This window comes from Carlito syrichta, unplaced genomic scaffold (assembly GCF_000164805.1).
Source record: "Carlito syrichta isolate Samal-C Ts95f unplaced genomic scaffold, Tarsius_syrichta-2.0.1 Scaffold109710, whole genome shotgun sequence".
NCBI classification, from domain to species: domain Eukaryota; kingdom Metazoa; phylum Chordata; class Mammalia; order Primates; family Tarsiidae; genus Carlito; species Carlito syrichta.
Genome location: NW_007053806.1, coordinates 4,173 through 15,056, shown reverse-complemented (window position 1 = coordinate 15,056; position 10,884 = coordinate 4,173). Strand labels below are relative to the sequence as shown.

At 63.0% G+C, this 10,884-nt stretch overlaps 2 protein-coding genes across 3 annotated transcripts in view; one reads left to right on the top strand and one right to left on the bottom strand.

Annotated features, from left to right (window-relative positions):
• IDH3G (isocitrate dehydrogenase 3 (NAD(+)) gamma) overlaps positions 1-7,229 on the top strand; it is a 7,467-nt gene extending 238 nt beyond the window's left edge. Inside the window, exons 2-13 of one of the 2 annotated variants that reach the window (XM_008069069.2) lie at positions 2,401-2,447; positions 2,958-2,969; positions 3,239-3,336; positions 3,718-3,830; positions 4,986-5,046; positions 5,167-5,299; positions 5,480-5,613; positions 5,925-6,027; positions 6,125-6,271; positions 6,558-6,652; positions 6,732-6,792; positions 7,029-7,229. In XM_008069069.2, the coding sequence (XP_008067260.1) occupies positions 2,401-2,447; positions 2,958-2,969; positions 3,239-3,336; positions 3,718-3,830; positions 4,986-5,046; positions 5,167-5,299; positions 5,480-5,613; positions 5,925-6,027; positions 6,125-6,271; positions 6,558-6,652; positions 6,732-6,792; positions 7,029-7,130 (1,106 nt within the window). In that variant the 3' untranslated portion in view covers positions 7,131-7,229. The remainder of the gene's footprint in view (positions 1-2,400; positions 2,448-2,957; positions 2,970-3,238; positions 3,337-3,717; positions 3,831-4,985; positions 5,047-5,166; positions 5,300-5,479; positions 5,614-5,924; positions 6,028-6,124; positions 6,272-6,557; positions 6,653-6,731; positions 6,793-7,028) is intronic. The other variant, XM_021717758.1, reaches the window with a different exon arrangement.
• Positions 7,230-7,433: 204 nt separating this feature from the next.
• The window catches only part of SRPK3 (SRSF protein kinase 3), a 4,816-nt gene continuing 1,365 nt past the window's right edge, over positions 7,434-10,884 (bottom strand). The window contains 12 exon segments of the mRNA XM_021717761.1: positions 7,434-7,596; positions 7,598-7,701; positions 7,892-7,984; positions 8,056-8,125; positions 8,200-8,307; positions 8,649-8,749; positions 8,830-9,069; positions 9,153-9,282; positions 9,711-9,736; positions 9,829-9,994; positions 10,068-10,174; positions 10,548-10,635. Coding sequence (XP_021573436.1) covers positions 7,516-7,596; positions 7,598-7,701; positions 7,892-7,984; positions 8,056-8,125; positions 8,200-8,307; positions 8,649-8,749; positions 8,830-9,069; positions 9,153-9,282; positions 9,711-9,736; positions 9,829-9,994; positions 10,068-10,174; positions 10,548-10,635 — 1,314 coding nt within the window. The 3' untranslated portion in view covers positions 7,434-7,515.

Here is a 10,884-nt window from a genome sequence, read left to right as displayed (position 1 = left end):
GGGAGGTGAGGGGGAGCGGGCCGCGGGCCAGCCGCAGCGTTCGCTGGGGGGCAGTGGTGCACCCGCTTTCGGAGCACCCTGCAGTCCGATTGGCTGCGGGTACCACGAGGGGCGGGGAGAGGGCTGCGCGCCGGACTTGATTGGCCACCTCCGCTGTCCGTGTGGGTATTGGCTGAAGTTGGCTCTGGTCCGGCTCCCCCAGGGGTCTGCAACTGGTGGCTGGGGGCTCCGGGCGGGCCGGGAGAGCGGGCTGCGGCGGCGGAATGTCACTTCCCTGGTGTCCTTGTGGGAGTCCTTTGGAGGCGGCCACATGGCCCGGCCCGCTTTTCTGGTCCGGCTTCGTGGATCCGATTCCTGGACGCCATCCCTCTACGGGTTTCCCTCTCGAGGACCGCCTTGCCACCTGTCCCGGTGGCAAAGAATCGGACTTTGCCAGTTACCCCCGATCCCTCCCACATTCTTAGAGCTCCAGAGGCCTTCCCCCCAAGGCGTTTGGAATGGGAGGAGGCTGGGATTTCGGAGGCTGCGGGGTGCTCTGCTTCAGTTCCCTGTCTGTGGTCTTAGCGCTTCAGGTCTGATCCTTCTTTCCTTACACACAGTTAAGATGAGGTTAATTTAGGTCCTGGTGGGTGGAAAACCATCTGAAGCAGCATGAAGCCAGCACCAGCCCTGGGGAATAAGAGGTATTAACCTCCAGGCCTCGCTCCCCCACTGACCCGCTGCGTGGCCTTAGGCCAGTCCCCTCCTCTCTGTGGGTTTCAGTTTCCCCTGTGACCAGTGAGGGGAGGGCAGTTCAGGTTCTCAAAGGATCCTGCTAACTCTGACCTTCCAGAACTCCGGGACTTTGCTGACACTCTGCATGGACACCTCTGCTTGTTATGCTTCCCCCTTCTGACCTCTGTGGGAGCCGGCTTATGCCTAATGCAATTTACTTTAAACCGGGAACTCCTCCCACCTTGCTGATGAAAGGACAGCCGCATATGGAGGCTTTCCAGAGGCCCTGATGGCTCCAGCAATTCCGCTCTTGTAGGCTCTTAGTGGAGTTAGTTGTCTCCTCCCTGACTTCCCGTGTGTGTGGGTTGGGGTGGCAGTGGTGGTGGTGGGGCAGCAAACAGTTGGTAGCTGGGCAGTTCCTTGCCCTGAGACCAGTTGTCCTGTGTATGAGGACCTTTGGAGAGAACCCACAGATTTTATGCCTCGTGGATTGGGACCTCCGGGAAAGCATGCAGCCACTTGATCCAACCGAAATGTGCCAGAGAGAGAAGCCTCAGCAGGCTTAAGATGTGGAGTGTGGAGCCCTTCCGCCCAGGGTGCATGTCACCCTGGACCCCGTTCTGGCGGTGGAACTGCCAAAGGGTGATGGAAGAGCGGGGGGCATGTACACGTCACATCCCACCTCATCCCGGGCTCCTTGGGTTGGCAGCTTCATGGGAGACCTGGGTGCTAGGCAAGACCCTCGTGATCCTTGAAGGAATGTGCCTGCATCCAAACAGGAAGGGTAGGGAAGTCTCTATCTGGAGAACACTCTGGGGTCTTTGGCCAAAGCCCAAAGGAACGTCTGGCATTGGGACCAGGTGTGAGAAAGGATCACCTGGTCGTGATATTGCCATTGTGAGGGAGGTGCAGTTTTGGAGCCAGGGTCCGTGCTGGTCCTCAGTGGGACCTGGAATGCCGGCTTCTTCCTCGGGACAGAGGACCGCTTCTCAGCACCTGGTCCGTCTGGCTCAGGCAGTTTTTGCTCTGAAGCTGGCAGGCTCTTCCCTGCAAGAGGTTGGGGACATTCATCATCCAGCTAGGCCACCACCGCCTTCCTAGAGCTTAGTGTGTTACCAATCTTCAGAAATGGCTGGTTTCCCTACACCCCGAAGCACTGTACTCCAGGGCTGACAGTGCCGCCTGAGGGAGGCTGGCAGGCTGGCACAGTCTTTTCTTCTCTCCGCCTGCTTTTCTGTGGTGGCCGCGTGCTGACCTTCTGATAAGGAGAGATGCTGGATGAAGCCGTGACCGTGCCGTTGTCATGGACCGCACTTGGCTGTGATGGCGATTTCCCTATCGTGCCGGGATGCGTTCTCCAGTTTTTCCATATTACTCATGTCACTGAGCAGGATGAATGGGCCAAAAAAGAGTCAGAAGCAGAAACGAGGGGCAAGGACACCCGCATTTTAAGATAACTGGCCAGAGAGCTGAAGGAGATAGGAGGGGCAGGCACCTTCTGTGGGGCTTCGGCGCTGGGCCTGGGAAAGCAGGGGGAGCCGCGTGTTGAGGGCGCACCATGTGCTTCTGTGTGTGGATGGCGGTGCTCCGGTGGGGGCCTGTCTGTGCACAGTGGGCTAATCCCTCCTCCCTTGCCTGCTTGGCTTTCTGGGCTGGACAATAAACGCTGGCCCTTCGGTTCTCTTTGCCAGGTCCTAGGTGCCCATGAGGGCCCCCGGAGAGGCATCTCCTCGGTAAGCCTGCCTGTGCGTGTGTACGTCTGTGCGTGACCGTCCACCTGCACGTGTGTGTATGTAACCACGTGAGTTGGTGTGCAAGTATTTGTGCATGCACTCGCACGTGCACACTTCTCTGTGAGTGAGCACGTCTACACATGTATGTATGCGCGTTTGCACGTCACTTGCATGTGCGCACATCTCTGAGCGCATGTCTGTATGCGCATAAGTGCATGCATGTATCTGCACTTGCATGTGTGTATATGTGTGCGCGCAAGTGCACATTTGCGCTGTGTGTGCATGTGTATGTGTGTCAGTGTGTACGTGTGTGTGTGCACATGCCCGTGTCTCTTTGCTCCCTGAGGCCCTCCGTGTCATTGCCTCTGAGACGTGGTCCCCAGAGGCCACCCACCCCCTGTTCTGTGGGTTGTGCTGGGCAGCGTCCCTGGGTGAGAGGCCCAGCTGGCTGGGCACAGCCTTGTTCTCGGACCTGGGCTGATTGTGTCTTCCTTTCTGTTTCTCCTCTAGCAACAGACAATCGTGAGTATTCTTCTTCTCTGCCCGTGAGATTTGGGAGCTCTTAGTTGCTTTGGGGCTGACCGGCTTCCAGGTGGGAGTGGGGGCTGCTGCTGACTAGGGAGCCCCGGAGGTATAGCCCTCTGTGGGCTAGGGTGCCCCAGGTTGGCACCTGGTGATCGGCTGGTCTGCAGGGTCCGTGATGGGAAGGAGGGCGCTGGCTCGAGCCCCTGGGCGCTGAGCCAGGGAGCCTGTGTTGGTACCCCAAGGCCCATCTGCACCGCTCCTTCCAGCCTCCGTCGGCCAAGTACGGTGGGCGGCACACGGTGACCATGATCCCAGGGGACGGCATCGGGCCGGAGCTCATGTTGCATGTCAAGTCTGTGTTCAGGTACAGAGTCTTGTCTCCTAGGAGGGTTGGGCTCCCCTGCCCCCAGCCGGGAGCCCTGAGGACTTCGTGCCAAGAGGGACAGTGAGCCCAGTGGCAGCCAATGAGGACCTGTGAGCCCAGGCCTTGCATCCTAGGGCCTGTGATCTCTCCAGGCTGACCTGGGCATGGGAAGGAGGCACCAGTCCCGCTAACAGTGTACACTGTGGAACTCAAGCGTGTTCTCATTAGCTGGCACACATGGGCGCAGTCCCCTCTCAGCCAGGGCCAGATCAGGGCAGGCAGCAACAGGGAAGGGGCCTCTGGACCCAGCAGCCTGGGCAGGCTTCCTGGAGGAGGTGTGGGAGGCCCTGGGCCAGCCTCTCTGATCCTGCTCTGCCCCAGGCACGCATGTGTGCCGGTGGACTTTGAGGAGGTGCACGTGAGTTCCAACGCTGATGAAGAGGACATCCGCAACGCCATCATGGCCATCCGCCGGAACCGCGTGGCCTTGAAGGGTGAGCTCAGGGCCAGGGGCCAGGCTGGGGCGCTATTCGTGGTTCCTTGGCCTCCAGGCTGGTCCTCGAGGGGCCCCAGGGCTCTGACCACAGGACTTTTCTGGCCAGAGAGGACCCTTCTGCTTGGAGACCAGGTGGAAGTTTCCATGGATTCCTTGCACCCCCATGTTGAGATGTCTGTGGAAATAGCTGTGTGTGAGCCTGGCCAGCGACAGGCTCCCTTCCTCCCACTCCTCTTTCCCTCCTGAGGCAACCCTCTCTGCTGGGGTCAACTTTGACCCTCAGAGTCTTTCTTCATCAACCAGATGTCACGGAGATGTCGTTTTGGACCTCTGCCTGCCACCCGGGCACCGGTTGGCACCATGGGGGTTCTGGTAGCCCCTCCTGGGCGTGCTTTGGTTTGGCTCAGGTCCTCAACTGTCTCCATCTCTCGCGCTGCAGACTCTGACCCGTTGTCATTGACTCATCATTGCTCTGGATGAGGGGGCGTGTGAGCAAGGTGAACCCAGCTAGAGCCCCAGGCCTGGCAGTCGAATGGATGGGCCTGCGTGCTGACCACAGGGTGCCCCGGACCCTCTGCGTGCAGGCGGCCCTGGCAGGCAGAGAAAGGCCTCTCTGCTTGGCACCCTCTGACCACCTTCTCCCAGCAGCTCCTGGCCCCTGGCCTCACTGGCCCCTGTTTCCTTTCCTCTGCGTGCCCCCGGTCACAGACCAGGCCCAACTGCTGCGTGACCTTTCCCAGGCCGCACCTACCTGTCCTTGAGCTGGGGGTTGTGTGGCACCTTGATGTGGGGCCTGGCCGTGGCCCCTGCCAAGGTCACCTTGCTGGCACCAGCCTGGCCGGGCAACCTGTAGTCGTCAGGAGTGGCCCCTTTCTCGCGAGCCAGCCTTATCCGCTCATGTGTGTGCTCATTTGCTCACCCGGTGACTGTCCTCTGAGTGCCTTTCTTGGAACCACCAGTGTCAGCATACCCTCCCTCAGCCTTCGTGGGTGGCACCAGATGTTGTGTTCCATGAAGTGTTTTTGCTGCCCAGAGTCATCGCCTCTGATCCTGGCAGCCTTTGGCACATGCTCCCTGGGTCAGGAATGGGAGCGGGCAGGCAGCTGAGTCTGGGGGCCCTCTCCAGCCTGCCTGTCTTGTCTGTGTTCTGTAGGCAACATCGAAACAAACCATAACCTGCCGCCATCCCACAAATCCCGAAACAACATCCTTCGGTGAGAGCTGCGGGCACGGGCGGTGGCTCGGCAGGGCCGGGCTGGGGTTTGCCAGCAGCAAACCTGGCCCTGGTCAGCTGCCAGCCAGGCCGAGCCTGCTTCTCTCTCTGCCCGCCCCAGCACCAGCCTGGACCTGTACGCCAACGTCATCCACTGCAAGAGCCTGCCAGGCGTGGTGACCCGGCACAAGGACATAGACATCCTCATCGTCCGGGAGAACACAGAGGGCGAGTACAGCAGCCTGGAGCACGAGGTGGGCGAGGCCTGGGGTGAGCCCGGCTAGGCCAGCGTTGAGCGGACCCGGAAGGAGCCAGGAGCGGGCCTGCTCGCAGGGCGGGGGGGGGGCCGCTTCCCGCCATACCCCCGTGGCGCCAGCCCGCCTGGTCAGCTTGGCTCGGCAACAGGACCCAGGTCTCTCCTCCCCCCCCTTCAGAGTGTGGCAGGAGTGGTGGAGAGCCTGAAGATCATCACCAAGGCCAAGTCCCTGCGCATCGCCGAGTATGCCTTCAAGCTGGCCCAGGAGACCGGGCGCAAGAAAGTGACAGCTGTGCACAAGGCCAACATCATGTGCGTCCCCATCCTCCTGCCCTTCAGCGACAGCCTCAAAGCAGCTGCAGGGGCCTGCTGAGGCCTGCTCTCAGGCACTGGGGGTCCAAGAGCCCGCTACCCACCCAGGGGCCATGCCCAGGCATGTGCCTGTTGTCCCTGAGGCCTTGCCTCGGTCCTGCTTAGTGGGGGCCGGGTGGGATTATGCCTGTTTAGCAGATGAGGGGCAGGTTTAAAAATCAGACGCCAGCCTTCTGTGGCCCTTCACACGTCCTGTCCCTCTGGCTGGCTGTTGGGTTGGGCCAAGCTGGTGTCCTGTTTCCTCCTGCCAGGAAACTGGGTGACGGGCTCTTCCTCCAGTGCTGCAGGGAGGTGGCAGCCCGTTACCCCCAGATCACCTTCGAGAACATGATTGTGGACAACACCACCATGCAGGTATTAGCCAGCCCGCTGCTGTCCCTGCTCTGGGTGCCCTGGGCTTCTTGTACCCATGCTCCCGAGTCTGCCCGTCAGCCACCTCCCTGCCCCGCAGCTGGTGTCCCGGCCCCAGCAGTTCGATGTCATGGTGATGCCCAATCTCTACGGCAACATCGTCAACAACGTTTGCGCAGGGCTGGTCGGGGGCCCAGGCCTCGTGGCGGGTGCCAACTACGGCCACGTGTATGCAGTGTTTGAGACGGTGAGTGCCCCTCTCACACGCCTACGGTGTGTCCGTTCAAAGTGTTCAGTGGCTTTTAGTGTACGTAGAGGTGTGCGGCTGTTGCCATCTCGTTCCAGAGCATTCTGTCACCCCAACGCAAAAGCCCATGCCTTTGAGCAATCTCTCCCCATCCCTCTCCTCCAGCCCTGGCACCCTCTCAGGGGCTCTGTCTGTGAGCCGGCCTCTGCTGGCTATGTTACACAGGCAGAGTCATCTGCCCTGCATTCCCACACTCCCACCTACTCCTCCATCCTGTCGTTTCCAGGCCACAAGGAACACGGGCAAGAGTATCGCCAACAAGAACATTGCCAACCCCACGGCCACGCTGCTGGCGAGTTGCATGATGCTCGACCACCTCAAGTAAGTGACTTCCCGCCACCCGCGTGAGCCCCTGGCCAGCCCTCCAGGTCTGAGGACCCAGACTGGCTTCCCCTCACAGGCTGCATTCCTACGCCACCTCCATCCGCAAGGCCGTCTTGGCGTCCATGGACAACGAAAATGTGAGGCTCCTCTTGCTCCCCACCCCCACGGCCTCCTTCCTCTAGTTGGTGTCATGGGGGCGGGAAAGGCCTGGAAGACTGGAGACAGAGACCCCTGGGGGGCTTGGTACCAGGTAGGGGAGGGCTTCTGGGCTCAGCTGGTACCACCGCCCTCCTGCCGGCAGTCCCAGTGGGCCGCCTGTGGGGCGGGGACTGGCGGGGCCTGGCGAGTGCCCAAGCACGCCCATCTCCTACAGATGCACACCCCAGACATCGGGGGCCAGGGCACCACATCCGAAGCCATCCAGGACATCATCCGCCACATCCGTATCATCAATGGCCGGGCCGTGGAGGCCTAGGCTGTCCCTGGGGCCATTTGGCCTGCTCCCCCGATCCCCTTCTCACTCCAGCACCCCAGCCGGCTCAGTAGCAGACCCCAGAATAAACCAGCTTCTGCCCTGGACCCCGGCCTTGTGCTTCCCTCGCCCCAGAACGCTGGGGTTTCAGTTCACACTTTATTAAGAAAAAAACACACACGTGCCCGCTCAGGGCCTCCAGAAGGGGCAGGGTAGGGCGGGGCGGGTCACATTCAGAAACATGGGCCTGGCCCTGCCGCGGGGGCTGGCACCTGGCAGGCGGGGGAGCCAGCTCCAGCAGGGTGGCGGGACTTGACCCACATTCCCTCAAGGCACTGAGCTGGGAGGCAGAGCCCGGCCGGCCCCAGCTGCCGAGCTGTCCTGGGGCCTAGGGGTTGAGCCAGGGGTGCCGGAGGCAGTCGGCGGCGCTGGCCCGCTTCTCGGGGATGTACTCCATCATGGGCAACAAGGAAGGCGCTGAACTGTGTGGCCTGTTCCAGGGGCCACTCGTACTTTTCCATGAGCACTTCGTACAGGCCCCAGTGCTTGAGGTTGTGGATATGCCGCAGCTCGCCTGGGGTGGGGGTGGGGGGCTCTGTCCGTAGGACTGCTTGGCGCTTAGGCTCCACCCCCAGGCTAGTCGGGCATGCAGGCTCTGCCAGGAGGGCCTCAGGTGTCTGGGAGCCCTGTTCCCTCTGTTTCAGGCCCCAGGGTCCCTGTCCCACCCGCCCCTCAGCCAGATGGCCTGAGCCGTCGGGCCCTACCTCTCCGGTTGAAGAACTCCCGGGAGTAGCGGCCCGAGAGGGCGAAGGCCGGGGGTATGTCTCCCAGGAGCTCCACGATGTGAGCGATGTGGTCTGTGGGCGAGAGGGGGTTGGGAGGCGGGCAGGGGCCTGCGAGGCCCAGGTTGCCCAGGGCCTGCCCCTACCCTCGTCGCGGCTGTAGTTTTCTCCAGAGTGAGGCTCGAACAGGTAGTCGCCGGTGGCCAGCTCGAAGGCCTGGAAGGGGAGAAGGTGAGGCTGCTGGGGGCCCTGGCGTGGGTGGGCCCTGCATGGGGTGGCCCGGGGCATACCATGCACGCCGTGCTCCAGATGTCTGCCGGGGGGCCATACTCGGCGCCGATCAGTACCTCCACGGCGCGGTACTGCCGCGTCTGAATGTCCTCCGTGAAGTGCTTGTGCTGGAGGCAAGGGCAGCCCTGGGGACAGGAGCCAGCCGAGGCTGGCCCGCCCCACTGACCCCACGCCCACCTCTGACCCATGCGCCCCGGGAGGGACTGTGGGCGGCCAGAAGCTGAGGCCCGCCTCGTCCTGGCGGTCCTGCCCCTGGCTGGGGCCTCGGGTCTGCCACCTGGGCAGGAGGGGTGCTGGTTCGAGCCTGCCGGCAAAGCAGACCTTGGCTCGGTGGCGTGGGTAGCTGAACGAGCCCCTGGCAGAGCCCGCGGGTCGTGTGCACCGCGGGCCCGGGGCTGCCACCCTCAGACCAGGGCCCCCAGCTCTGCTCGCCGAGGCTCGCTCCTACCACCCAGCAGGCGTTGCCCAGGTCTGCAATCTTGATCTTGATCTTGTCTGCGTTTTGGGGCTCCAGGGGGTTCACCAGGAGGGTCGAGGCACCAAATGGTGCTGGGGAAGGAAGAGAAGGGGACATTGAGCCCGTCTGACGCCTCCCGGCCCTGCCCGCCGCCGCCCGCCAGCCGACTTACTGCTGGGTGATAGGAGGCCCCCGGTCTCGCGCTGGTTGGACGAGCTTGAGAGGATGGAGCTCGAGGCGGGAGAGAAAAGCGAGCCCGAGAAGCCTGAGGTCTGCGAGCCGGGGCTGAGGCTGCGGTCGCCCCCTGGGGCAGGGGAGGAGGAGGCTGGCGAGGGGCCTGTCCTGGCCCCCCCGGGGTGGCAGCCTGAAGACGAGGTAGAGCCACTGCCCCCCTCTAGTCTGGAGCCGTAGTCTGGGGAGACGGCGTGGGGGCAGCGTGTGAGCAGACACCCCTGTGGCCGGCACCCCCCAGCCTGGTGCCCCCGCGGGCCTCACCCTCTGCCTGGGCCGCGGCCTCCATGGCCTCCAGCCTCTGCAGGTCCCGCAGCCGCTCTTCCAGCAGCCGCTTCTGCTGCTTCCGTTTGCGCCTCATCCTCTTCCTCTTGTTTTTGGACAGCTTACCGGTCTGTCATCAGAGCCAGGGTCACCCCAGGGCCCCTGTCGCCTGTCCCGGTCAGCTTGGCAGGGCAGGTTTCCCTGCACGCCCCACGAGGGACGCGGCCCCAGACCCAGGGCTCCCATGGCCACCAGCACATGGCACTGCCACCCCTTGGCACCAGCTCCTCGCCTCCCAGCCCCAGCTAAAGCAACCTGAAGGGACTGTCAGGGGAAGGCACAGCATCCTTCCACTGAGGCGGTGGCGACAGTTTGGGGCCCACCCTGTGTGTCGCCCTCCCCTAGGTCACCCAGCCTTTTGGGAGTGCCGCCGCGGGAGTGCGCGGCAGGGTGGCGGGTGGAGCCAGTGTGGCTGCGGGGGCGCGCTCTGAGGAGATGGCCTCCGGTGAGCCCGGGTGGGGAGAGGAGGCACAGGAAGTGAGGGGCGCCCCAACTTACCAAGGCTTCCTGGGGGGCAGTGCTGACTGGGGTGCGGGTGAGGGCAGAGGAGAGAGGAACGGAGACTCAGGCAGGGGTTGAGGCCCAGTGCCCCCGGCCCTGCGCGGCCTCCTGGTACCTGTGGAGCGGGACGGCGGTGGGGCCCCTGACTGTTGCCACTCCGTGGCCTCGGCGGCCAGGCGCCTGACGTAGGCGTCCCCCACACACAGCAGGATGTTCTCGGGCTTGATGTCCGTGTGGATGATCTTGCACTTGGTGTGGAGGTAATCCAGGCCATACAGCACCTGGGGAGAGCACACCTGAGCCCCACCAGTCCCCGTCCTGGCAGGGCTGGGCGGCCCCGCGGGCAGTACTCACTTGCCTCACGATGCTCTTCACGCAGGGCACGGGCAGGCCCTGGTAGTTCGACTTGATGATCCACTTGAGGAGCTGGTGGCCCAGGACCTCCAGCACCATGCACACGTCTGGGGCTGGGAGTGAAGGCCGGCCAGCGGACACAGCTGGGGCGAGGCCCCGCCCACCCTCTGCGGGGGCGAGCGGCGAGGCTCGGGCGGCCCTGGTGGTCACCCATCCTGGTGTCATTATTTATAGCGTCCCTGTCACCCAGAGGTATGCCGGTTGAGATGGTGCATTCTGCGGTCATCCACAGATGACTCAACCTGGTTGCCCCCCACGTGCAAACACAATTACTCAAAGGAGTGGGGCTATTTCATAGACTAGTGTCCCTGGGAGGGAGAAAACCCCATTGTGCAGACCAGCAAACAGAGGTTCTAGTGGCTAGGGAGGCGTCGGCTGTCCCCTTTGTTGCCACCTGTGTTCTCATCCTGCAAAGGATACGGACTCCATTCACACCTGAGATCCTGAAGTCGTCAATAAGCTGGACGATGGTTTCTCTTTTGGGGTCACTGGGGTCGCTGTCTCGGACCTGGAGCAGAAGCCAAAGGGACGCGGATGGGCCCGACTCACCCCTCGCCAGTTGCTCCCTCGGTGTGCCCTGGAGTACCGCTGGTCCCCTCTCCTGCTCCAGCTGGGCCCCGCTGGAAGAAAGGCCGCCAGACCCTCCTGTCCCGCCTGCTCCTGCAGGTCCTCCCCCTCTGGCAGAGCCAGCTGGAGGCTGCCCCTCTGGGTGTCCTACCCCGCCCCCCAGAGCCCCGGCAGGCCCTGCACCCACATT